Source organism: Lygodium microphyllum, chromosome 12 (assembly GCF_053477565.2).
Source record: "Lygodium microphyllum isolate KBCC chromosome 12, Lygodium_microphyllum_v1.1.10, whole genome shotgun sequence".
In the NCBI taxonomy this organism is placed as follows: domain Eukaryota; kingdom Viridiplantae; phylum Streptophyta; class Polypodiopsida; order Schizaeales; family Lygodiaceae; genus Lygodium; species Lygodium microphyllum.
In genome coordinates this window covers 90,664,617-90,688,474 of record NC_141146.1, presented here as the reverse complement: position 1 = coordinate 90,688,474, position 23,858 = coordinate 90,664,617, and the positions used below count along the sequence as shown (strand labels likewise).

Genomic DNA, 23,858 nt, shown 5'->3' with positions numbered 1-23,858 from the left:
GGATTGTTATGAAGACAGCCTAACCTTGTTTCCTATCTAATCATGATTTCGTGATTAGAAGATGCCATTCGATGGGTAAATTAGTCCCATGGTTTTTGATGTGACACTCATGTAACAAGTTGTAGAGTCGCATGATCTTGTGATTTGACCACAAGGGAATGGCCAATTCCTCGGAATGAGATTGGTAGATTCTTACACAAGTTTATCTTGCAAGAGGATGATTAATTGTCTTGATATAGTACCTTTCTTGGGTAATGTGACCAAGATAAGGGAATTAGATAATTGCTTGGAAGCAAAGACCAATCAGTAAATTGGAATAACATATTTACTACTAATAAGAACTTAAGTATTGGTTAAGTTGGGTTACTAGGGTACGGCCCCAACCCAAGGATGTAAGGGTTAATAAACAAGCCCTTGGGGATCTTGCCAAGTAGCAATTGGTCCCGAATCGAGTGCTAAATGCATTCGGAAAGAAGGATTCACTCCTTAGCAGTTGGCCAAAAATAACGATCACTGGAAATGATTGTGCTTGTAATAGTTGTATAGAGCACTATTTGCCTTGTTTGCTCAAAGAATTAAAGAATGAAAAGATATCTAATGCTTCAAGTTGAAGGCCTGAAGGGAGAGGCAACTTTAGTTATCCCTGACTGCTTGCCTGACCCTAACCAAGGGGGTTGTTAACCACGCCGGGAAGTGGACCAAACCCGCTGCGAGAGGTCTCTCTGTTGAGCACTACTTAGAGCAGGAGGACACTTGGGTGCCAGGGGGGCTCTGGCCGTAAATCCCTCACCTTTCAGGCCCTGCATAAGAGGCCAATGTGACTTGGGATTGGCTCTCGAGGCCCACATACTAGTCTACCGGCAGAATCTTGGATTAGTAATCCCTGTGGATTGCTGGATAGCCTTCAGGCGAATTATGGATAAGCCTCCGGGCTAGATTTTATAAATTTATTTCAAAGATAAATATGATAACCTGTTGAAAAGGAACTTGTTTGACATTGCTTTTCTATGTCAAGTGCTATGATTATGCAAAGGAACTAGTGCCTAACGGGCTAATTGAGGAAGCTGATTGATGTATGTCCAACTAAATGTGGTAGGTAATTAGACAACTAAAACAACCTGAGGAAAGTGCAGTGGATGTGTCCATGGGTCCGTCCTATGGATGGGTCGTCACAGTTGGCCGGGAACTTTTCTTAATCATGATGGACAACAAGAAGATCGTTCAAAGGACATGAACAGCAAGGGCGTTGACCTAGAGTCTAAGTTATAATAATCCTGATTTATGTTGTTTTAGGGAAATGGATGGGACTATGCCTTATGGTAGAGAGGTTGAGCCTTGCATTCCTCTCGCTTCCCATTCTCCTTGAACCAAGTGCTGTGTGAATCCGCTTCAACCTTGGCATTTCTACGTAAAGTAGTTCGTCGCCCGGGGTTCAACGCTAGTTGCCATTTAGGAAATGACCATTAGGGAAAACCATGATTCCGGCCGTTCCTCAGTGGAAAGACGAGTATACTTCCGCTACGTGGCAAACGCAGAAAGTCCTAGATTACAAACCCCGTGACATTCTGAGGGAGTGCCGAGCGGAGCTTTCTAGATCTCCTTTTCGATGGACTGCTAAGACGTGTCGTGAAGATAATAGGTGGACACGTTACAGTTGGTACCAGAGCAAACCAATGAAGGATCTGTTTTTAAGAAATCTTAATAAGATGAAGTAAATCAAATGTTGCACTTCCGAACATTTCCTTACTTTCGATGCTGTCTTGCAGAATTATGAAGCATGGAACAGGTTCTTAGTGTTCCGAGTCATGTTTATGATTGCGATGCATTCCCCAGATTATCAACAAAGGGTTGAGATGATGAACATCCTAGAGCGTATTTATAATCCATCGCCTTTGTATGTGGAACGAAGATGGACGGGTGCCTCAGGAATCTACTATATAGCTGCCCACCGGTTTGCATATCTTCAAACCAACTTAAAGAGGATCAAGTGGTTGGAAGACCTGAAGATCGTGAAGCTGTTCATTTTTGTGGAGGCTCATGTAAACTCAACTTTACATATTCGAGATGGGAGGGTTGAGCTGAACTCATATGTATATGAGGAAGTGACCCGTGTAATCCCCGCCGACAGGATCAAGGTGTTGGGGCGTTATGAGAAGAATGGGTTCCAAAGGAAAGGATACCCTAATTTTCCAATGACTTACCGATTCCTGAAGATCCATGACCCGAAACCATACTATTATCCAGTTCCCATTGATAAATATAATACAACACTATTCTCCCTGAACTAGATGTAATAGTTGCTCTATCACCTCTGGAAATGTTGTACTCCGAAAGGGCTAGGTCCATATGAATGCAATAAGACTTCTTTTTATCAATGTCTGTTTTGTCGATGAGAATTGATAAAAAGTTAAGTGGCTAGGATTCTTGGTTGATAGTTGAATTGGGTATGAAATATAAATCATAACGATTAACGAGTAATAACATTAAGAAACCTTTATCCAGGCACATTTTTTCCTGTCACCATGCATTATCAAGGGAATAATACCTATATGCATAATGTCATGCTGCGTATCATCCTCTATGCAAACATATCGATGAGCACCTTCTACCAATGTGTCAAACCACTCTCCATGATGAGTCATGTGGTTAGATGCCCCTGAGTCCATGTACCATACATCATTTGCTTTGCCTTGTGTAGGCAATCCTTTCTTCACATGTTGCATTGCAAACAACCTATCATCCTCCTACATACAACTAGACAAGGAGGGGGATAGCGACGCTAGTAGCCATGGAGGTACTAGCGAAGATTTTTCCTCTTCAGATTCGTAGAGCTCCGGAGTTTGTCCTTGCCCTTTACGCGATCTCTAAATTCCCTCCAAGCTTTGGCAAACAGCCTCAAAATCTGTTTACTTCTCCCTTACGTAGGAATACCCCTTTACAGGGTGTGGGTTTTAAGACCCGGGGAAAGCTCGTGGAAGCGGGGCTTATGGGAGCCCAACCTTAGAAGTTTCTCAAGAAGCTTCTAAGAAGCTTCTGCTTCCATAGATTACGTGGGAGGAGGGATGTAGTGATTGGAAGGGGGGAAAGATTGACGACGGAGGGGGGGGGAGATTGAATCGATGATGGCGATCGTGGAGCTGAGGGCGGCAGTAGCGCTGCAACGGCGGCACAGCAGGGAGCAATTCTGGGCGTGGTGGCGATCCATAGACAGCACGACAGCCTTTTGTCTCCTCTCTCTCATCTTGTCTCCCCCCAAGACTAAGGGGGAGGTTATATAGTGTAAGGGAGGGGGGAAGGTCCACCACGTGGAGGCTTTCGTGCCTCCCCTCCCTCATGCATCCACACCACACTCCTCCTTAACTCACTCCTCCACACACTCCCTCTCCCCCTACCATGCATCGGTTGAGGGGAGGGGCAATTAATAAAAAAATTTGCCTAAATTTTACCCATTATCCAATTGCCCCTTTTTCCAAGAGGGGTGTTCTCATGCAACTTTGCGATTTTTTAAGCCCCGGCCTCATTCGCACAATGGGGATGGGCTCATTATTTCGTGTGTGGGGTAAGGATTTAGTAGCCAATGTTTACGATGTGGGAGATAAATTTGCACAGCTTTTGCGCGGGCATGTGATGATCAAAGCTCTTTAATATTTCGAGTGGAAATATTACACCTTGATACCTAAGTGATAGAGCAACATCATACTTGGCTTATTCCACCATTACACTTGTGGCCATGAATATTGATGGTACTTTAAAAGTACTTGAGATACGAAATAAGCATTTGTAAGTAAGCAAAGCAAGTTACTCCAAACTCTCTTTCAAGTGGAAAAAAGGAAAGAATGCCAATGCTCTAGTGCACGATAGTCCGCGGTTGTTGTCCCCTTAATATGATGCCAATTGTAATATTCAATAGCCTTATGATATGCCTACCAAATTGGATCAAACAAGAACAAAAGCATGATGCCCAAATGGACAAGATTCCCAATTAGCATCATTCGACATTTGGTATAATGCAAAGTAATGGAAGGATTACAAAACCCTGGACATTAGCTTTAAGCATAATAACATTTTCCATATTGACTTTTTAACATTTATTCGCAAGGAAAAGGGGGGGGGAGTGGGTTATTATATGTAAGCCCTTGCTATCACATGTATTCATTAAGGTATAATTTAATAACCCCTTACATATACATTTAGCATGAATACAGTGCACCCCACGAGATTTTTCCTCCTTAGTTTCAAAATGTTAAAATTTTCATCCTTGTAGGTATTGCAACTTCATGATGACATTAAGTAAAAAGCTCCATTAATGTAGGTGACTATACATGGACTTCCAAGTTCTTACTTTCTTCTCAAAGGCAACAAGAGTCTCGCATTTGAAATATGGGGAGTGCACCTCTAGATAAGCCTCAAGATTCTATATATGCATTATGTGTCTCAAATGGTTCTAGAATGGTCTTTAAATACATGTGTAGTCCTAGACATATTTGGACACAATCTTCCTTAGCTGATGGCGTAAAGGGCAATAAGGGTATAGAGTGGGCTATTGAAAGCCTCTAGTAATAGGATAGGTGTGAGGGCTCTCCACTTTGGAAGAATGTATTTGTGAAAATCAAGGTAAATTGGGTCTTTGTACGGTCATGTGGTCCCCTTCGAGGGGAAAGATTGAGCATAACTTGAATGGAATGCCAAATTAGGGGTAAGTGGGACTTGATGGGTTGTTGTTGTCCCCTTAGTATTGAGAGAAATGAGTTGAATGTGTGGGCCCCTATGGGTGTGGCATGGTCTCATATCACAATTGTAGAGCATGTGTGTTGGTTGTTCATATAAGAAGAATCATCCTTTAATGTATTTTTTTCAGCCAAGATTCCCAAAGGATTGGTTGAAATTTAAGCTCGTCTTGAAAAAAAATGCCAATTTTTTAAAGTATTTTAGTTATAAAACTAGCTATTTTCCTCCCAAAACTGGCTAGGGTTGGGATGTCTTCTTTTTTCCATTGGATGAGAAAAAAGTTTTTTGTGAGCATTGTTTCGGTGTAGAGCGTGTGTGTATATTATGCGGCACAACACCAGTACTGGTGAAGTACTACGACAATATGCCGCGTACATACCTTGTGCACATGCATAAAGTATACATTTTTTGTGTCTTATAATAATTCAAATGCGCGTATATATGAAGGTATGTCGGACAAGGATTCTGCGCGTATAACATTGGAGAGATCAGAAGAGAAGGGGCCTATATTCATAGTTGTATATAAGTGGCATGCACCACAAGTGCTTATTCATGCTCACTTCTTCTCCTCTTGTGCATCCATTAGATCTCGATCATCAACTGATTCACAGCTAATTCACCAAATCTCGATCATTAGTTGATTAATTCATCTTTTTAAATACGTTACTTGCGAACGAGTGTGGTGATAATGATGATGGGAAGATCTACACATACGATAGCAATGGCATGTGCTGTACTAATGATTGATGACGAATGATTCTTGCATTGCGGAGGCTACGGAGAATGACCTCTGTGGGAAGAAGAACAAGAACTGCACCTTTGGGTAGAGTTGTTGCCACGACCCATGTGATGGTTCGCCTACTATGGCTACTGCTGCGCCGAGGGCAGCGCAGCTGCAGCATCAAACCCTCTGCTTCATCAACAGGACTAGCGCCGCCGCGGAAGCTTATATAACTGCCCTCAATACCATGATTGATGTCAACAACAAACACATCATATGAGGATCACTAGAAGGGAAGGGGGTTATAGCGACGCTGAGTTTCGACGCAAATTAGCAACCTCTCTATTTGCATCGCAAATGAGATGAAAATAGTGACAGTGATCAGACAAAAAATACGCGATCGAAATTAGAGCGCAACATTTTGCGAAAGAGAGAGCGAAAGAAAGAGCAAAAGAGAGAGGGAGAGGGAGAAAAAGAGAGAAAGAGAAGGAAGGATAGCTTCTCCCAGCCGCCGCCGTACCCCCATTCACGAAGAAGAGGAGGAAATGTACAAAGGATGAAGAAAGAGCAAAAGAGGGAGGGAGAGGGAGAGAAAGAGAGAAAGAGAGAAAGAGAAGGAAGGATAGCTTCTCCTGGCCATCGCTGCGTCCTCTTTCGCAAAGAAGAGGAGGAAGTGTATGAGGGCGAAGAGGAGCCGTTGCGAAGAGAAGATGAAGAATACATCTTCGAGCCTTTGCAGTGAGTACATTACTCCCTCTTGCTTTTTTCTTGTTTTTTCTCATTTTCTTTTGTTTGTTTTTGTTGAGAATGAGGTGCATTGAGGGAGAAAGAGAGGAAATGAGAGAGGGAGAAGAAGAAAGAAAAAGGAGGAAAGAATGAGAGAGAGAGGGAATAAACATGAAACATAATAAAGAAAGAGAGAAAGTGAGAGAGAGAGGGAGGGAGGGAGAGAGGAGAATGAATGAGAAAACATGAGGGGGTAGAGAAAACAAAGAGAGACCATAGTCATACAAGAGGACATTTCATGGTTAAAAGATTGGTGAAAGAAACTCCCTACACCTTGACACGTCACAAGGGCCATTGCACTTGAGAAGGAGTAACCAAGTCTTCACTAATGGGAAGCTCAACTCAACTCACTTTTTTGGACACATTTAAGAAAGTTTTCAGAGTGCTAGATAGAGGCAAAAGAGATTAGGGTAACACTGTTGAGATATCGAGCTCCACTCGTGATACGCCAAGGTGACCGTTGTGTATTTATGTCACCGACTTGTCAGTTGCAGATGCGGTTGGTACACCGCCCATGAATAATAGCTACATGATAGCTATCCTTATCTACTCTAGTTCGTGGCTCAGTTAGCATGCCACCTTAGTTAGTTGAGTTTGGTTTGAGACCCATATATAGGGTTCTTCTATTTCTTTGTATGAGAGTTCTTTTTGGCTTACACAACTAAGAAGAGGAAAACTGTTTTCAGCCTCCACCCTTGTGTGTATTCCCCCATTGTGCAAGCAAGAAAGCTACAAGTGAGACTCCTTCCTTCTCTCCCACAATCTTGACATGGTATCAGAGCCTTGTTCGTGGTAAGGACCTCAAGAAAGCAAGCCAAGCTCGCGGTATTCTGGTAAGAGGAGCAGTGTTGCTTTCATTTTCTGTTTTGGGAGCAGATCTCTGCAGGTAGCACAGCCGGAAAGTGCAGGAGTGCATTGTCTCAGGTTGAGACGCCCTTCGCGACCTTGTTTTTTTTATTTGAGGCCATTTCGGGGCCTGTTTTGGAGGCGGAAGTTTTCTGCACACACTCAGGAAAAGGCCCAGTTTTATGCTGTGCGACCACTGTTCTACAGGTTGGTGAAAAGTTACCACAGAAATTGCATCATATGCTTATGTGCAGAGACATTGGGAGTTATAGAATCATCCTTGGTTCCTGTTTATGCAAAATCGTCACTAGGAAGTGACTGTGTGGTCAAATATCACTTTCGCCAGTTTTGCAGATTTGCCCTTGTGAGGGTGAAGCTGTGTTTTTTGCAGTGACAGAATTTTTTGCAGTGTTCTGTAATGGCGTCTGATTCTCTTTCACAGATTGTCACTGAAAAGCTTGACAAGAACAACTTCCAGGCATGGAAGTTTAGAATGACGAATTTCCTTATGGGAAAAGGATATTGGGAATTTGTTGCAGGAAATGAAGAAGAACCAGTTCTTCTTGATGTTCCCAATCAACAGCAAATGCAGGCATTCAAAGCATGGCATGAGAGAGCCAGGAAAGTTATGTATTGGCTGTCTATTAGTATTTCAAACTCTATGATTGTGCATATTCAGGATGCAAGTACGCCAAAGGAGGCATGGGATACTTTGTCAAAAATGTATAGCACAAATACGCAAGCCCGGAAAATGCAGCTCAAGCAAGAGTTGCATAATGTGCAAAGAGAAAATATGAGCATCAATGACTACCACATGAAGGTGAAGAAGATTGCAGATGCACTTGCTTCCATTGGGTCGCCAGTGGAAGATGATGATTTAGTTTCTGTCACCTTAAATGTTCTAGGAAAGGATTATGCACAGTTCCGAACATCCATTTCCGTCCGTGAAAGATTTCTTGATTTTGAGGAGTTGATTGCTCTTCTAATTTCTGAGGAGCAAAGAAATGGTGGTGCATCTTCTTCAAGAGGAACTTCAAAAGAAGCTGTCTTCTACTCAAATGCTAGAAGAGGTAGAGGCAGAGGTAGAAGAGGCTGATTTGGAGACCGTGGTAGAAATCAGAATATGCAGCAAACTCAAGAAAACCAGTCCTATGGAGGAGGATGTGGTAACTCTAGAGGCAGGGGGAGCCAAAGAGGTCGTGGTGGATGGCAAAGAGGTCAAAATGCAAACAGTAATGTTGAATGCTACTATTGTGGTAAAATGGGTCATATAAGAAGGCAGAGAAGACGCAGGGCAAAGGCGAAAAGAAGGACATCATGAATGGGAAATTGCAACAAGGGAATTATGCATCTTCTAGTAGACACGGTGATGACGGAAATGAGCATCTTTTTATGGTGCAACACATGAACAATTCTGTGACAAGTGCAGAAGAAAGCAATGATGTATGGTATGTTGACTCAGGTGCATCAAATCACATGACAGGTCATGCAGAATAGATGGAGGATGCAAGAAAAATGGAAAAACCAGGATTTGTGGAGACTGGTGATGATACTGCACATCCTATTGTGCAAATTGGAAAAATTCCTTTGTCTATGCAGAATGGGAAAAAGAAATACCTGTCCGATGTATTTCATGTCCCGAATATCACCAAGAATCTGGTTTCTGTTGGTCAAATGGTTGAGCAGGGCTTGCAGGTCAGATTTAATCCTCATGGATGCTTTGTTGAGGATATGAAAAATAAAGGTCGCTTGATAGCAAAAGGAAAGAAGAAGGGCAGAATGTTTACATTGGATGCAGACATGTCTGAATTGAGTGCAGCAATGTTTGCACATGGGACCGGTGTAGTTGCAGATATTGATATCTGGCATAAACGCATTGGTCATGTTAATGTACAACGACTTAAATCAATGCAGGCCCAAAATATTATTGCAGGATTGCCCAAATTCAAGGTTGCAGAAATGCATAAGGTATGTGAAGCCTGTCAGTTTGGAAAACAGGCAAGGAAACCATTTCCTAGACATGTTCAAGAGAGTGAGAAGCCATTGGAATTAATCCACTCTGATGTGTGGACTACTAAAGCTGCATCACTTGGAGGCTGTCATTATTTTGTCACTTTTATTGATGACTATAGCAGAAAAGTTTGGGTGTATTTTATGAAAAAGAAAAGTGAAGTTTTTGGGCATTTCAAAACTCTTAAAGCTATGGTTGAAAAAGAAACAGGTTTGCAAATAAAATGCCTAAGGTCAGATGGAGGGGGAGAGTACCTCTCAAATGAGTTTGCAAGGTTCCTGCAGGAGCATGGCATAAAGCAGCAATATTAATGCAGTCATACCCCACAACAAAATGGAATTGCAGAAAGGAAAAACAGGCATATTGGAGAGGTATCTCATGCCATGCTCAATGAAAAAGACCTGCCAGATTTTTATTGGGCTGAAGCAGTTGCTATAGCAGTCTACATAATGAACAAGACTCCCACTGCAGCAATACATCGGATGACTCCAGAGGAGAGGTATACTGGTAGGAAACCAGATATTTCTCATTTGAAAATTTTTTGTTGCATTGCCTATGTACATGTGCCAGATGAGTTGAGATCCAAGTTGGATCCAAAAGCTGAGAAGTGCATCTTTATTGGTTACTCTCTACAGCAAAAAGGGTATAGATGCTATAACCCTTCTACTCATAAGTTTACAGTGAGCAGAGATGTTGTTTTTGATGAGATGACTAGCTGGTATAAACCAGTAAATGTGATTGATGATGTAGATGCACAAAATGGTAATGCTGCACAGAATTCACAGCAGCAGTCACAAAATGTTAGTGGACCTGGAGCGTCCTCTAGCAGTGGTTCACATTCTTTGCCATGGACAGGAAGATTGAGATCAGGAGAATCTTCTCAAAGCAATGCAGATAGTGGTATGCAGGTATCACGAAAAGGAAAAGAGAAGGTTGATCAGCCCATGTTTGATGTGAATGCAGGTCACTCTTATGTGGATGGTGAATCCAGTGGCTCAGAACAGAGCATTGATGATGAGTTGGGTATTCCTACTATTGTTACACCTGGAGTAAGGAAGACCAGGGATGTTTTGAGAGCACCTGGGAGTGAACCTACTTTGCGCAGGTCTACGAGAGCTAGGTATCCTGTGGATAGGCTGAAATATGATGGATTTACAGCCATTCACTATGCATATATGGTCAAAGTGATACAGGAACCAGAACCCACTTCTTTTGAGCAAGCCATGGGAAAAGAAAAATGGGAGAAAGCCATGGATGAAGAAATGGATGCCTTGGAAGCAAATGCTACATGGGAATTGGTACCTTTGCCTAAAGGTAAGAATGCAATTGGCTGTAAGTGGGTTTATAAGGTGAAGCACAATGCAGATGGTTCTGTGAATAGATACAAGGCAAGATTAGTAGTCAAGGGGTATGCACAAACATATGGCATTGACTATGAAGAAACATTCAGTCCGGTTGCAAGGATGGCAACCGTAAGAGCAGTCATTGCTATGGCTGCATCAAAGGGATGGTCTTTACATCAGATGGATGTAAAGAATGCCTTCTTGCATGGTGATTTGCAAGAAGAGGTATATATGGAGTAGCCACCAGGTTATGTGCATGTTGTTCATCCTGAGTTTGTTTGCAGGTTGAAGAAAGCATTGTATGGCTTGAAGCAAGCACTTAGAGCATGGTCTGACAAGATAGGACAGTATATTGTCACTATTGGCTTTCAGATTTCCAAGGCAGATTTCTCACTTTATGTGAGAAAAACAGAGAAAGGTATTATGCTACTTGTCATTTATGTTGATGATTTGATTATGACAGGTGACAGTGATGAAGATATCCTTCATGTGAAAATGCTATTGAAGCATAAGTTTGAGATGAAGGATTTGGGAGAGCTACGTTATTTCTTGGGCTTGAGATGATCAGATCACCAAGTGGGATACAGCTCTTGCAGAGGCAGTATGGATTGGACATGCTGTCCAAATATGGGATGACAGGCTGTAAGCCTATTTCAGTTCCTTTGGAGCAGAATGTGAAGCTGAGCACAGATACAGGTGAGCTTCTAGAAGACCCTACTATGTACAGACGCATAGTAGGAAGTTTGATTTATATGACTATTACCAGGCCAGATTTGAGCTATGCTGTTGGATTGGTAAGTCAGTTTATGCAGGCTCCAAGGAAACCACATTTGGATGCGGCTAGACGCATACTCAGGTATGTGAAGTCCACATTGCAGTATGGACTATTTTATGAGACTAGGGTTTAGATATAGTTGCATGGATACACTGATGCTGATTGGGCTGGTAGTATTTTTGATAGACGATCTACCAGTGGATATGTGTTCTCTTTTGGGAGTGTTGCAGTCACTTGGAGCAGCAAGAAACAGCCTACAGTTGCCTTGTCTAGCACAGAGGCTGAGTACAGGGGTGCAGCAATGGCTGCATGTGAGGTAGCTTGGTTGCATAAGCTACTTTATGATATGCATCAGTCTACAGATGGGCTAGTTGTCATTTATTGTGACAACATGAGTAGTATACACTTGGCAAATAACCCAGTCTATCATGCTAGAACAAAGCACATTGAGGTGCATTATCACTATGTGCGGGAGAAGGTTTTACTAGGTCTTATTGATCTAGTTTATGTCAGCACAGAGGATCAGGTAGCTGACATATTCACGAAGGCATTGGGCGCAGAGAAGCTGCGCAAGTTTAGAGACCTGCTTGGTGTGCAAGAATTGGGATTGAGCTCGAGGGGGAGTGTTGAGATATTGAGCTCCACTCGTGATACGCCAGGGTGACCGTTGTGTATTTATGTCACTGACTTGTCAGTTGCAGACGGGGTTGGTACACCGCCCATGAATAATAGCTACATGATAGCTATCCTTATCTACTCTAGTTCGTGGCTCAGTTAGTATGCCACCTTAGTTAGTTGAGTTTGGTTTGAGACCCATATATAGGGTTCTTGTATTTCTTTGTATGAGAGTTCTTTTTGGCTTACACAACTAAGAAGAGGAAAACTGTTTTCAGCCTCCACCCTTGTGTGTATTCCCCTATTGTGCAAGCAAGAAAGCTACAAGTGAGACTCCTTCCTTCTCTCCCACAATCTTGACAAACACTTGATATACGTTCACTTCCAAAGTATGTACTAAAGGCTCAGTTCATACCTCGAGAAGTGAACTTCCACATAATCAACCTAAAACTATTCCTAAGCTCACCGGGAACCATTTGGTGAGAAAAACTTGAGTGGAGGTAGCACTAATAGTGATAGTCAAGCCCTTAGACCTCATGTAGCTAGGCCATCAAAGTAACTACATCTAAGAGATGACAACCCTAAGAAGACTAGGATCTCACCTTAATTAACCCAGCATACGACACATCAAACATATGAAAAATTTGGAGAGCGAGATGTGTCTTCCTCATAAGCCACCACTTCCTTGCCTAAACTAATCACTTTTTAAGACCATAGCCATGCGGGGATGGAGAAAAATAAGGAGAAGGGAGAGAGGGAGGGAGAGAGGAGAATGAGTGAGAAAATGCAAGGAGGTGGATAGAAACAAAGAGAGAGGCGACAAATAAAGAGTGAGAGAGTAAGAAAGATAGGAAATGTGAGAGGGAGAAGAAGAAAGAAAAATGAAGAGAGAGAGAGAGAGAGAGAATAAACTTGAAAGACAACAAAGAAATGGGGAAAGATAGAGAGAGAGGGAGGGAGAAAGAAGGCTGAGTGAGAAAACATAAGGGGTTGGAGAGAAACAAAGAGAGGAGCAACAAAGAAAGAGAGAGATAGAAAGAAGGAGAAATGGGAGAGAACATAAAATGAAGAGCGCAAAAAAAGGTGCAAAGAATATGGGAGAATCAAAGAAACGAGGAGAAAACCAAGATGACAGTTGGCATTATTTTTGTTGAGTTATAAGTGAAGAAATCCCTTCTCAAATAAATTCAAAAAGAAAAAGAGAATGAGAACAAAAAACAAATTGTTTATCATAACATAGAAAAAATGAAAAACAATGAAGGTCATGATGTTAAAGATCACGAGGTATATCTTAATCAACATGTCCCATGTCCTTGATCTCAATGCAAGCTAGCAATTAGACAAAAGCGTCGCTTGTATATAGAACATGCGCGACACTTCTACGAGTTTCAATCAGAGATCATTGATCAAGCGATCTCAGACTTTGAGCAAATAGTAACTAAACTGTGTATCAATCATGCATTATATTTGCAAACTAATTGAATATTATATACAACAACATTGAATGTGATCGTAAAATTTATACAAGGAGGTGATGTCTCATCCCAAGGAGGAGTGCACCTATTGTGGCCAATTAGAAGAGTTTGTGGGCATGCGATGGATGGAGTGCTTGAGCCAATCCACCACTTGGAAGGCACTACCCAATCTATACCGTCAATAACAGAGGAGATAGGTAGCCTTTTAGACTTTCCTACAATCTTGAAGCCTGAGATGGAGGCATTGATCTATGCATTGATGCCCATGGATACCGATACATATAATCCGCTTAGAGAGGAAGCATCCATACCATTATATGATGGGTGCTGAGTATCTCACCTGAAGATTCTACTTGTACTCCTAAGTGTGCAAGGGAAATATGGGTGGAGCAATGTGAGTGTGACTGAGTTGTTCAAGTACCTTCTACGTATGCTTCGTTGATTTCTTTTCGATACCATTATAAAAAACAAATGTGCTTTTTCAAGGTGTTTTATGATTTCTTTTTAGGTTGCAAAAGTATCATATATTACCACTTGCAAATAGCATGTATGAGTCTCGTGATGATGTACGACATGTTTTACAAAAGCTTGGCATAGACTACAACAGTATCCATGCATGTATCAACGATTGCGTGTTGTTTCAAGGTGAGTATGAGACTATGGAGACATGTCCAAAGTGTGGTGCTCAGAGGTTTCGACAAGACTTGTAAGGAAAAACCATCCCTCAGAAAGTTCTTAGACAGTTTCCACTTATCCTTGTATACTTCACATGTTTCTACGTCGAGCATGGCAAGCTTGATAATGTGGCATGTGTAGAATAGATCCACAGATGGAGTCCAATGAATTTCAGTGGATTCATGCGCATGGAACCACATTGACTCTACCTTTCCAGGCCTTTGCACGAGAGCTAAGGAATCTTCGACTTGGTCTTGCTATGGATGGTGCGAATCCATTTGGTCTCCGCTCAACATCTTACAGTGTGTGGCATGTAGTCCTTGTTAACTACAACATCCCACCATGGCTTTCTACAAAGAAAGGACACCTCATTCTTAGCTTGCTCGTTCTTGTCCGCTAAAAGTCAAGAATATGGATGCCTATCTTCGTCCATTAGTTGATGAGCTTAAGATTTTGTGGGACGATGGGGTCACCGTGGAAGATATGATCAAGTGCGATGGTCGATGGCCCACCAATATGCGAGCCATTCTCATGTGGACCATGCATGCCTTTCTAGGATTCTCCAAGTGCTCAGGTAAGTAGGCTTCCATCCTCATTGGTCATATCTATCATAGCTCGTTCAAGTTTGTATTCACTAAATAGAGGTGTTGGGATAGGTTTGGTTACCTCAAGTTATCATGCATGTCCATTGTGTGGGCCATAGTTAGACTCCTGAAAGTCACGAACCATGAAGAAGATGGTATATTGAGGACATGCCGCTTTCTTGTTAGAGGGTCATGAATTAAGGGAAGGTTTTCTTGGACGACCTCTAGCATGAATGAACACCCAAAGCTGGTACGAGGTGAAAATGGTCCACACGGAGTCGCATCCAAACAGAATGCGACGATTCTCAGTTTTCTACGAGTTGCCATATTGGACCCACTTACAGATTAACTACTTGCTAGATCCTATAAATATTTTCAAGAATGTGGGCAGCTTGCTATGAAACCACATCACAGGAAAGAGAGACACTGTAGGAGCATGAATGGATTTAAAGGAGGTACGCAAGATGGAGGAAATTTGACCACAGTTGAGTGCTAATGGTCGCTTGCAACTATCTTGTGCTCGTTGGGTTTTGTCCACTAAAAAAGAGCTCATTGTGAAGCAATTTATCAGGTCTATCCGCACTGCGATGGGTATGATGCGTTCTCTCAGATCCGCATTTTCTAAAGACTACCAACTAACAAGGCTAAAATCCCATTATTTGCATAAGATATGTTAGGTTTGTACTATGAATGGATTGTAAGCGACCTACGTATTTTTCTATTTGGAGTGTAGTTGTTGTTCGTAATGCTTCTTCATTTGTGGCAGTTTGTACTACCAATCACGATAGCAAGATGCCTCACTCCAAAAATATGCGGGGCGATTTACAGGTTGTCAAATTTAGTACAATGGATTTCACAGAAAGAGATCAAGACATCCTCTATTGAATCTACAAGGCAGGGAGAAGTAGAGATGGTCTATCTCTTTGAAAAGTACATGCCTACCAACATGCTCATGATACAAACCCACCTCCTTGTGCATCTTGTAGATGAAATAGATATTGCGGGACCTATCCATACATGATGGATGTTCTTCTTGGAGTGCTTCATGAAAACCCTAAAAGGCTTTGTGCAACAATGAGCTCAACCAGAAGGTAGCATGGCTAAAGGTTAGTTGGTATCCAATGCATTAGTACATATTTCACAGTGACTACTAATTGTGGATTCACATAACAATATGCTATGGTCAGTGAAGGACGATGATAGAGTGACTAGAGTATGGTGGTGAAAATGGGGTAGAAAAAAGAATGGATACTATAATGGAGGAGAGAGTGAATCATTTTTGTATGTTGCACCATGCCTCCATGGAGAAGTGGCTCGCTAGGTATGAGCAAGCCAAGAAATATCAGGAAGAAGTGCGATCCAAATTTCAATGAAGTATGTGCAACTGACTGATTTGATATCCCAAGGGCATGGAGGAGATGTCGCAATTTATATCTATGAGATGGTTGCATGGATCTTTGATCGTAGCCTCTTGTGAAGGGGTGGAGGTCTCTACTGAGGAGTGGGAATTCTTGAGGGGATGTAGTCCAAAGGCGACCACATGTTTTATAAGCTGTCCTATCCAGATTTTATATGTAACAATAAGTTAACCATTTTTATTGTACATTACAAAATATACAGTGTGACGCAGTCACGCGAATGACATTTCTACATGGAGTATATCGACAAAATGCGCTTCACAGCGAATTGTGGTGTCATGGAAAAGTTTGAGCAAGAGAGCCGACGTCGAGCCACAAATCCAAGCGTCGCTATAGAAGAGATGGAATATTTTGGGAACTTACAAAGTATTATCATGGTGGATTACCATAGCTTCTGCATGATCCTATTTGATATGTAGTGGTTCAAAGTGGTACTAGAAGGAGCCAGGACAACTGTTCCATGAGGTCCATCTAAATTTCTCGAAACAAATTCCAAAAAAAGATGGATGGATTTGCACAACACCTTTGTATTACGAGCCCATTGTAAACACGTGCATGAACTCATGTTTTTAAAACTTTTATTATGACATGGTATATGTCACAAATGTTAAATCTCTCTTATATGTGATTTTAAATAAGTAAATTTCTATCCAAACCCATGACAATCTCAATGGTGGTATGTTGTATCTTCAGCTCCTCAAAGTGCGAGAGTATATGATGAAAGTAATGTTCCTAGTGTAGATGAGGACAATATGCAGATAGAGAGGTCGATATCGCAAGGGGTGGAGGCCACCCAAAGCTTGGAAGGTGTAGAGGAGGAAGAATCGAGTAACAATGATGGAAAGATAGGAGGCTAATAATTCTTTGAGAACGAGGTGGACTCGTTCTTTTGTGGTGACCTTTCTATCAACCTTTCAGCGTATGCGGAGTTTTGTTAGTAGATTGACATGGGACCATAGGCTACGTCATACTTGGAGCATCCACCTACTAAATTTGTTGATGAATTGCTTATAAGGGTACTCTAGAATATGCATTTTGAATAAGATCATTTTTTTAAAGAGTTATATTACCATGCTATGCTTGAATCTTTATATTGATTATGCTAAAATCAATTTTTGTCTGTGCAGGTGACCTTTGTGGATATTTGGACAACAGGATGAGCCCAGGGATGAGCGACGAGGAGCTATAGGAGATCTTCACACGTATGTCTCTAGATCAAATGACTCAATTCAAAGATATGGCGGACCAAGAGCTGTCTCGGACACCATCGGGCCATTTCGTTTGATCTACTTCGACACACTCTGATGCTTCGGTTTCCAATAGACAAGGTTGACACTCCAGACTTGGGCCCACTTGGGCTGGACAAAGGAAGTGGTTCTGGAGGATGCTGCAAAAATGTGGATGCGATGAGCCTGTAGTTGACTCGAGATACAAGTGCTACTCCTCGCTCTCATGGAGGCTCGAGAGAGCATGGCTAAGGTGGTTTTTGTGGAGGTATCAATGCAATGTCTCCACCTCGTCGTTCTGTTGGATTTGCATCACGTGTGGGTTTTGTCACATCTGCGAGGATGTCTACTCCAGTCATTCCAGCTTTTGCTTAGTCGTTCGCAGGTGGCACCCCTATGGGTGCTACTCTAAGAGATACCACCCTCATGGGTACACCAAATGTACAGGGGTCTCTTGGATATGCCTAGGAGCACGGTCGCAAGTGGAAGAGGACACATCTTAGGCATACCCCATAGGGGTATGGATACCTTGTAGATAATGGGACATGAGCCATCATCATGAATGATGAGGGGAGGAGGGTGATGGCTCGTATAAGAGAGTTGTGCCAACAAATTTTTTGGCACAACGACTTGGATCATTGGAAGAACATACCGGAGAGGAGCAAGGACTACATAGTAGCATCCTTGCATGAGGAGTTTTTAATATCCATCGCAGCAGATAGGTTCTCCATATGCTGGATGATGGAGTGTATGCATGTATACATATCACACAAACAATCATATGCACATAAGGCACTTAAGAGTGGGGCCTCAAAGCCCGAGTGGCTAGATGTAGATGACTAGCGTTGACATAGGGAGGACGCTACAGATTCTCGAGGACGTTGGAGACATCAATGCGAGGCAACAAAGGCACGACTGGAGACAGGAGTCATCCATCATCTTGGGAGTGACAGCCATAGGACTTAGCTGGAGAGGACCTTGTAAGTTTTTCTTTTGGTCTTCTCACTTATTTTTTTGCAATATCGCTTGTACTTACAATTGTGTTTCTAACAATTGTATTTTGTTTTCTTTATAGTACTCCATTACAAACCGGGATCCCACTGACCTAGAGACTCGATATGTAGAGAGGCATGATCTCACTACATTGATCGATAGATTGTATGCACGTGGTGGCCCAGTAAGTCACTCTTCTTTCTTGTCCATAGTTACTAATTTTAATTAAAATGTATTATTGTATGGTGGACTGATGTGTAGTTTTTTTTTTTTGCAGAGTCCGTTCGATGCTCCTTTGTGGCAGAACGAGCTTTCAAATGGCGAGGATCTATTGCTCATGCTAGGATCCGTGGAGCACACATCCTCTTCTCTTTTAGTCATGTGATTTATGTAGGCATTTTCTATACACTATATTATTATCATCCTTTGTATCTTGCCATGATTCCATGAGTGCTTTTATTAAGTGATCTTGTATCTATTTTATATATCAGTTTAATTGTAGATTCAAGTACACTTTGCCTTCATTTTGACCACCATTGGTCTAGTTACTGTAACCCTTTTGTATAGCCCAAATACAACGCATAGTGTTACATGTGGTAAGGAAGATTACTGCCCTGCCACAATTATTTTTTTCTCTATAACCATTGGTATTAGTGTCGCAAATTTTTTGCACGCGTCGCTATTAGCATCACAAAACGTTGCTATTGGCATCGCTATTTGCGTTACATTTGCAACAAAAATCGCGACGCCAATAGAGACACTCGTAGCGATGATTCTATAGCATTGCTAATACCGACACGTTTAGTGACGACGGGGGTAATTTTTTTGGTGAACATTTTCGTCGCTTTGAACGTTGATATGAGGCTTATATCTTGTAGTGGATGCAATTATCAGAGAACTCTTTATAGATGGGGTACTAATGTGTTAATCATTCTAATCATTGCCACAATCTTGTCTTGCAAGGGCAGTACATTGTCTTAGGTGGTGTGATGTGTGTTACTTAATTATAATCAATGCCACAATCTTGTCTTACAAAGGTACATTCTTCCATATTCACTACTCCAGAAAAATCATAGTGGAGTAAAACCTATGCTTGAGAAAAACCTAGATATAGTGCAATCCCGCCTTCAATTTTTGAAATTTACTTTTAAAAATAAATTTTGAAGGTGATGGTTTGCATCATTTTATTGTCTATTGAGAACTTGTGATTTAAGCCTTAAATTTGTATTCGTATTAAAATTTTTTGTACATATTTTTCTATTCTTAGTTTGTTGCTCTTTAAGGCGAAATAATGCAATTGTAAGTTCAGTCATTATTAAAAGTGGATTGGTTTCTCTTTTGAAAAGGAATATTAGTGGTGATAATCAAAGACAAATTGGTCCTACTAAGTGCTTGAAATAAATATTTTCCCAAAAATTTGGAAAATCTTCAAGTTGGGAAGATAAGAGGTTTTTGGCCAAAATTTACAGGTGTTGAGGGAAAATACAATAAAATCTTCTAAGTTTTATAGGTTTCATAGAAAGTAGATCATTCCCTAGATCTTTTGAGATTAAACATGTTCTCTTGGCGTGGTTAAGACTCTTGTAGCTTGGATTTGAGCGCTAATGCCTTGGAGTTTAGATCCCTATCATATATATATAACTTTTGGCTCAAGTGATGGAAAACGGCCACATCTATAATAAATTAATATTTTGCAAACACCATTTGAATATATCCATGAATAAAATTGTCAAATTTCTACCTCCTATGAGACCGAAGCATTATATCTTCTAAATCTTTTAGCTTTAATCTAGGAATATTATTGAAGTCTTTATCCAAGGTCTAGCAGATGCTATAACTTTGCTTTTGTACTATATATTATATAAACACTGATATGTATAACTCTATTTCATCTAATGTGGAATCAATGGAAAACTTTCTACATTAAAGATATCATTTTTATAATATGATGAATCTTGTGATTGCAATCTCAAGTAGACTATTTGCCTATTTGTAGAAAATGTGATTTTTGTTTTAAAAAAATTATAACATGCACAATTTTAAAATTCCTTCACTTATTACAATAAACTACAATTTTAAAATTCCTTCACTTATTACAATAAACTAGAATTTTGTCAAATAGACATTGCATATGATAAAAGTCACATCTTTGGCCAAATGACATTACTACTTTGCTAGTGCTTTCAAATCCCATATTGTAAATATATGTGATTCTTATCTTGTCTACACATGTTAATTGCATTTTTGCTAATAAGGCTATGCTACAAGGGGCTAGGCCTATAAACTCATTGATGCTTTCTCAAAATTTTTAAAAAAAATTACAACCACATCTAATATTGTGCATAACCTCGTATTAAAATACTTGTGTTGGATCGTGCATGTATCATCAAAAGGAGAAGCATGAATTTAATTGCACCAGCTAACCCTAAATAGTTTGCAATTTTCAAATTTCTCTAAACATCAATTTATATGTACTTCAACTGCAATTTTAATACATATCTTCACATGATTGTAAATGTACCCCATATGAGAGAAAATTTGGGGAGTTATTGACTGCAAAATTCTTCTTGCAGAGAGCCACAATTCTACAATTAGCAGCTCTAAGCACAATTTTGCAACCAACAGCTCCCACCCCCCCCCCCCCCCCCCCTTTTTTTTTGCCCTTCCTTGGATACTCATTAGACTATCATTATTTCCAGGACCAAATAATTTTAACTAGTCTTTGATATTAATGATGAAAAAAGCTCTAATGCTTATGTTTTTTGGATGAGCTTTAGGGTTATCCTTATATATATATATATATATATATATATATACTCTCAAAACTAGTAAAAAAGGGTCATGAAATGGTCACATCCCTATCCTCATCTATTTAAGGTACTTATAAGCTCTACACTCCTTGATACCTAAGTGATAGAGCAACATCATACTTGGCTTATTCCACCATTTGACTTGTGGCCATGAATATTAATGGTACTTTAAAAGTACTTGAGATACAAAATAAGCATTTGCAAGAAAGCAAAGCATGTTACTTCAAACTCTCTTTCAAGTGGAAAAAAAGAAAGAATGGCAATGCTCTAGTGCACAACTGTCTTCCATTGTTGTCCCCTTAATATGATGCTAATTGTGATATTAAATATCCTTATGATATGCCTACCAAATTGGATCAAAGAAGAACAATACCATGATGCCCAAATGGACAAGATGCCCCATTAGCATCATTCGACATTTGGTATAGTGCAAAGTAATGGAAGGATTACAAAACCCTATACATTAGCTTTAAGCATAATAACATTTTCCATATTGACTTTTTAACATTTATTCACAAGGCAAAGGGGGGGGGAGTGGGTTATTATATATAAGCCCTTGCTATCACATGCATTCATTAAGGTATAATTTAATAACCCCTTACATATACTACACATTGTAGTATCCACCTGCAACATTCTTGCCAATTACGCAAGCAAATGCATGCAATCTAATATGAAAATCAGACACACAATCTAATATGAAAATGCATGCTAACCTATAAATCACACGTTTGGCTGAAAACGTAAGCTCTAGCATCTTCTTTGCAACATCTGAAGATTTCACTCCATCCAAGAGGTGTACAAAAGCCTACACAAGTTTCACAAGCGCTTAACATTAGCACATATACATTTTAAGAAAGAACTTAAGAAAGCAATATGAATGCACTGCATTGAGTCAACCTGCATGACATGATTTTTCATGTTAAGCTTAAAGAACTCCTCAAATGAATCTGGTAGCTGTGGACCTTCTACTTGTATCCTATCAATCTGAAGTAGTGCCTCCGAATGCAAGTGAGCCCAATATGTCTCTTTCTTCATGTAAACCCGAAAGAGCTTATAATCACCAAAATGCGGGTATTGGGGGTCTTTGGCCTTTGTGAGACTCATAAGATGCAACAATATTTTTTTCCTGTGATGCACAACAATATACGAAAATAGAAAGCATTGAAGAAAAAAGCATCACATACACACACCTTGCGTTATATATACAAATTACCTTTCCGCAGGGATTTTTGAGCTTGTGAGACAATACAGCTTGTCTCTTGTGATCTTGAGCATGCTTGCATCATCCCATTTTAGCCCAAATAACAATTTAAAGAACTCATCACCATTTTGGGGATTAGCAATGGATAGGTATTTGTAACCCCTATCCTTAAGGCGCTCCTCTTCCACCCTTGTAGCCTTCTCCAAATGTTTCTTCCTCTCTACCTCATCTAGACCAAGAGCCTCAAGCTTAGCAGTTTCTTTTGAGATGAAGACATGAAATTCATCCTATCATTCCAAAAAAAAAAACTAAATTAGAGATAGAAAAGCACATCTCATACAAGTGAGCCATAGAAAGAAAATCACCTTCCATACAAGCTGAGATATTAAACCGCAAGGAGAGTTATACCATGGAGCAACACCATGATAATACCTTGCCTCTATACTCATCTCAACCTCAGCCCACTTCCTCATGGCCGGACTCAATCTATCTAGAATGGAGTCTTTGTTTGCAATACCAAACTTTTGAAACATATACACCTCATGCGCAATATTTGGAGTAACATGAGGTCTGGCAATACTATTGAAAACAAACAAAAGCATAATATGAGAATGTAAGTGTAACATATTACAAAGAGGAGCATAGGTAAAGGAAGAAGACTTACGCGTTGGTGGTGTCTAGTGCGAGTAGTAGCTCTGCTTCCTTTGCCTTTGGCACCTCAATGAATTGGCACCGTACACTAACATGGTAGTGAGCACAGTCGGAGTACTCTGTAATTGAAAACCAACAAACATAAGAATGGGATACGAACATTCAATACTTGCATGTATAGTGGACAACTTACTTTCTTTGATGCGTTTCCACCACGTTTTAAGCCTGTGGTTTCCATCCCAAACCAAGAACTTTTTACCCTTAAAGTCTTGCCACTCTCTTCTAAGAGCCCTCTCAAAATCCTCATTTCTTTGATGCCATATTGGACCCCATTCATCTAGATTGCTGGCTGTCACAGACATGGTCTCCCCTCTCCGACCTTCAACTGACACAAGGAAGTGTCCCATAGTCTCAAGATAACCAGTGGAATCAAAGGAAGGAATCAACCACTGGGAATCATCCGTAGCAAATCTGACTGCCTCATGAGCCACTAATCTGCAAAGAGGCACAAGAGGAGGCAGCGTCCTCTTTTTTATATAAAATTGACTCAGCACATCCTTCATTAGTCCTAGGGAGACTTGCTTGCCTAAGTTCCTTGAGTGCTTCTTTTCTTTTTCATCATCATTCTCCCCTTGATCACTATCACCACTCACCTCTTCTTTGTCATCTAGACTATCATGCTGCACATTAGTCTCTGTAGGAGCAGATATTAATAAGTAACAATAAAAAAAAGTAGCATTAAACCAATCATATTTAATACATAACACTGAACAAAGCGTCATATGTAAATGAAATGGATACATAAGTGACTACATGTGTGCTCCGCAACCCTGTCAATTGTATTGGAGTCCCCATCCACTTGTGCTTCGTCATCAATGTAGACACATCTTTTTGGACCACATCCTTTCGTTGTTGAAGGAGTGTCCACTGATCTCAAACGCGATGATGCTTCTTGCTCTAAGATCCGCCCAGGAACACATCCTGAACGTAGCTTCAT

General features: G+C 40.6%; 1 protein-coding gene across 1 annotated transcript; it reads right to left on the bottom strand.

Moving 5' to 3' along the window:
• Positions 1-5,284: 5,284 nt before the first annotated feature.
• On the bottom strand, positions 5,285-23,858 carry LOC148028031 (uncharacterized). Its single transcript, XM_087689903.1, has 6 exons — positions 23,691-23,858; positions 23,135-23,553; positions 22,576-22,789; positions 22,328-22,497; positions 5,443-5,682; positions 5,285-5,339 (listed from the first exon to the last, which is right to left on the bottom strand). Exons 1-6 carry the CDS (start codon positions 23,856-23,858, stop codon positions 5,285-5,287), a joined length of 1,266 nt encoding a protein of 421 aa, XP_087546029.1.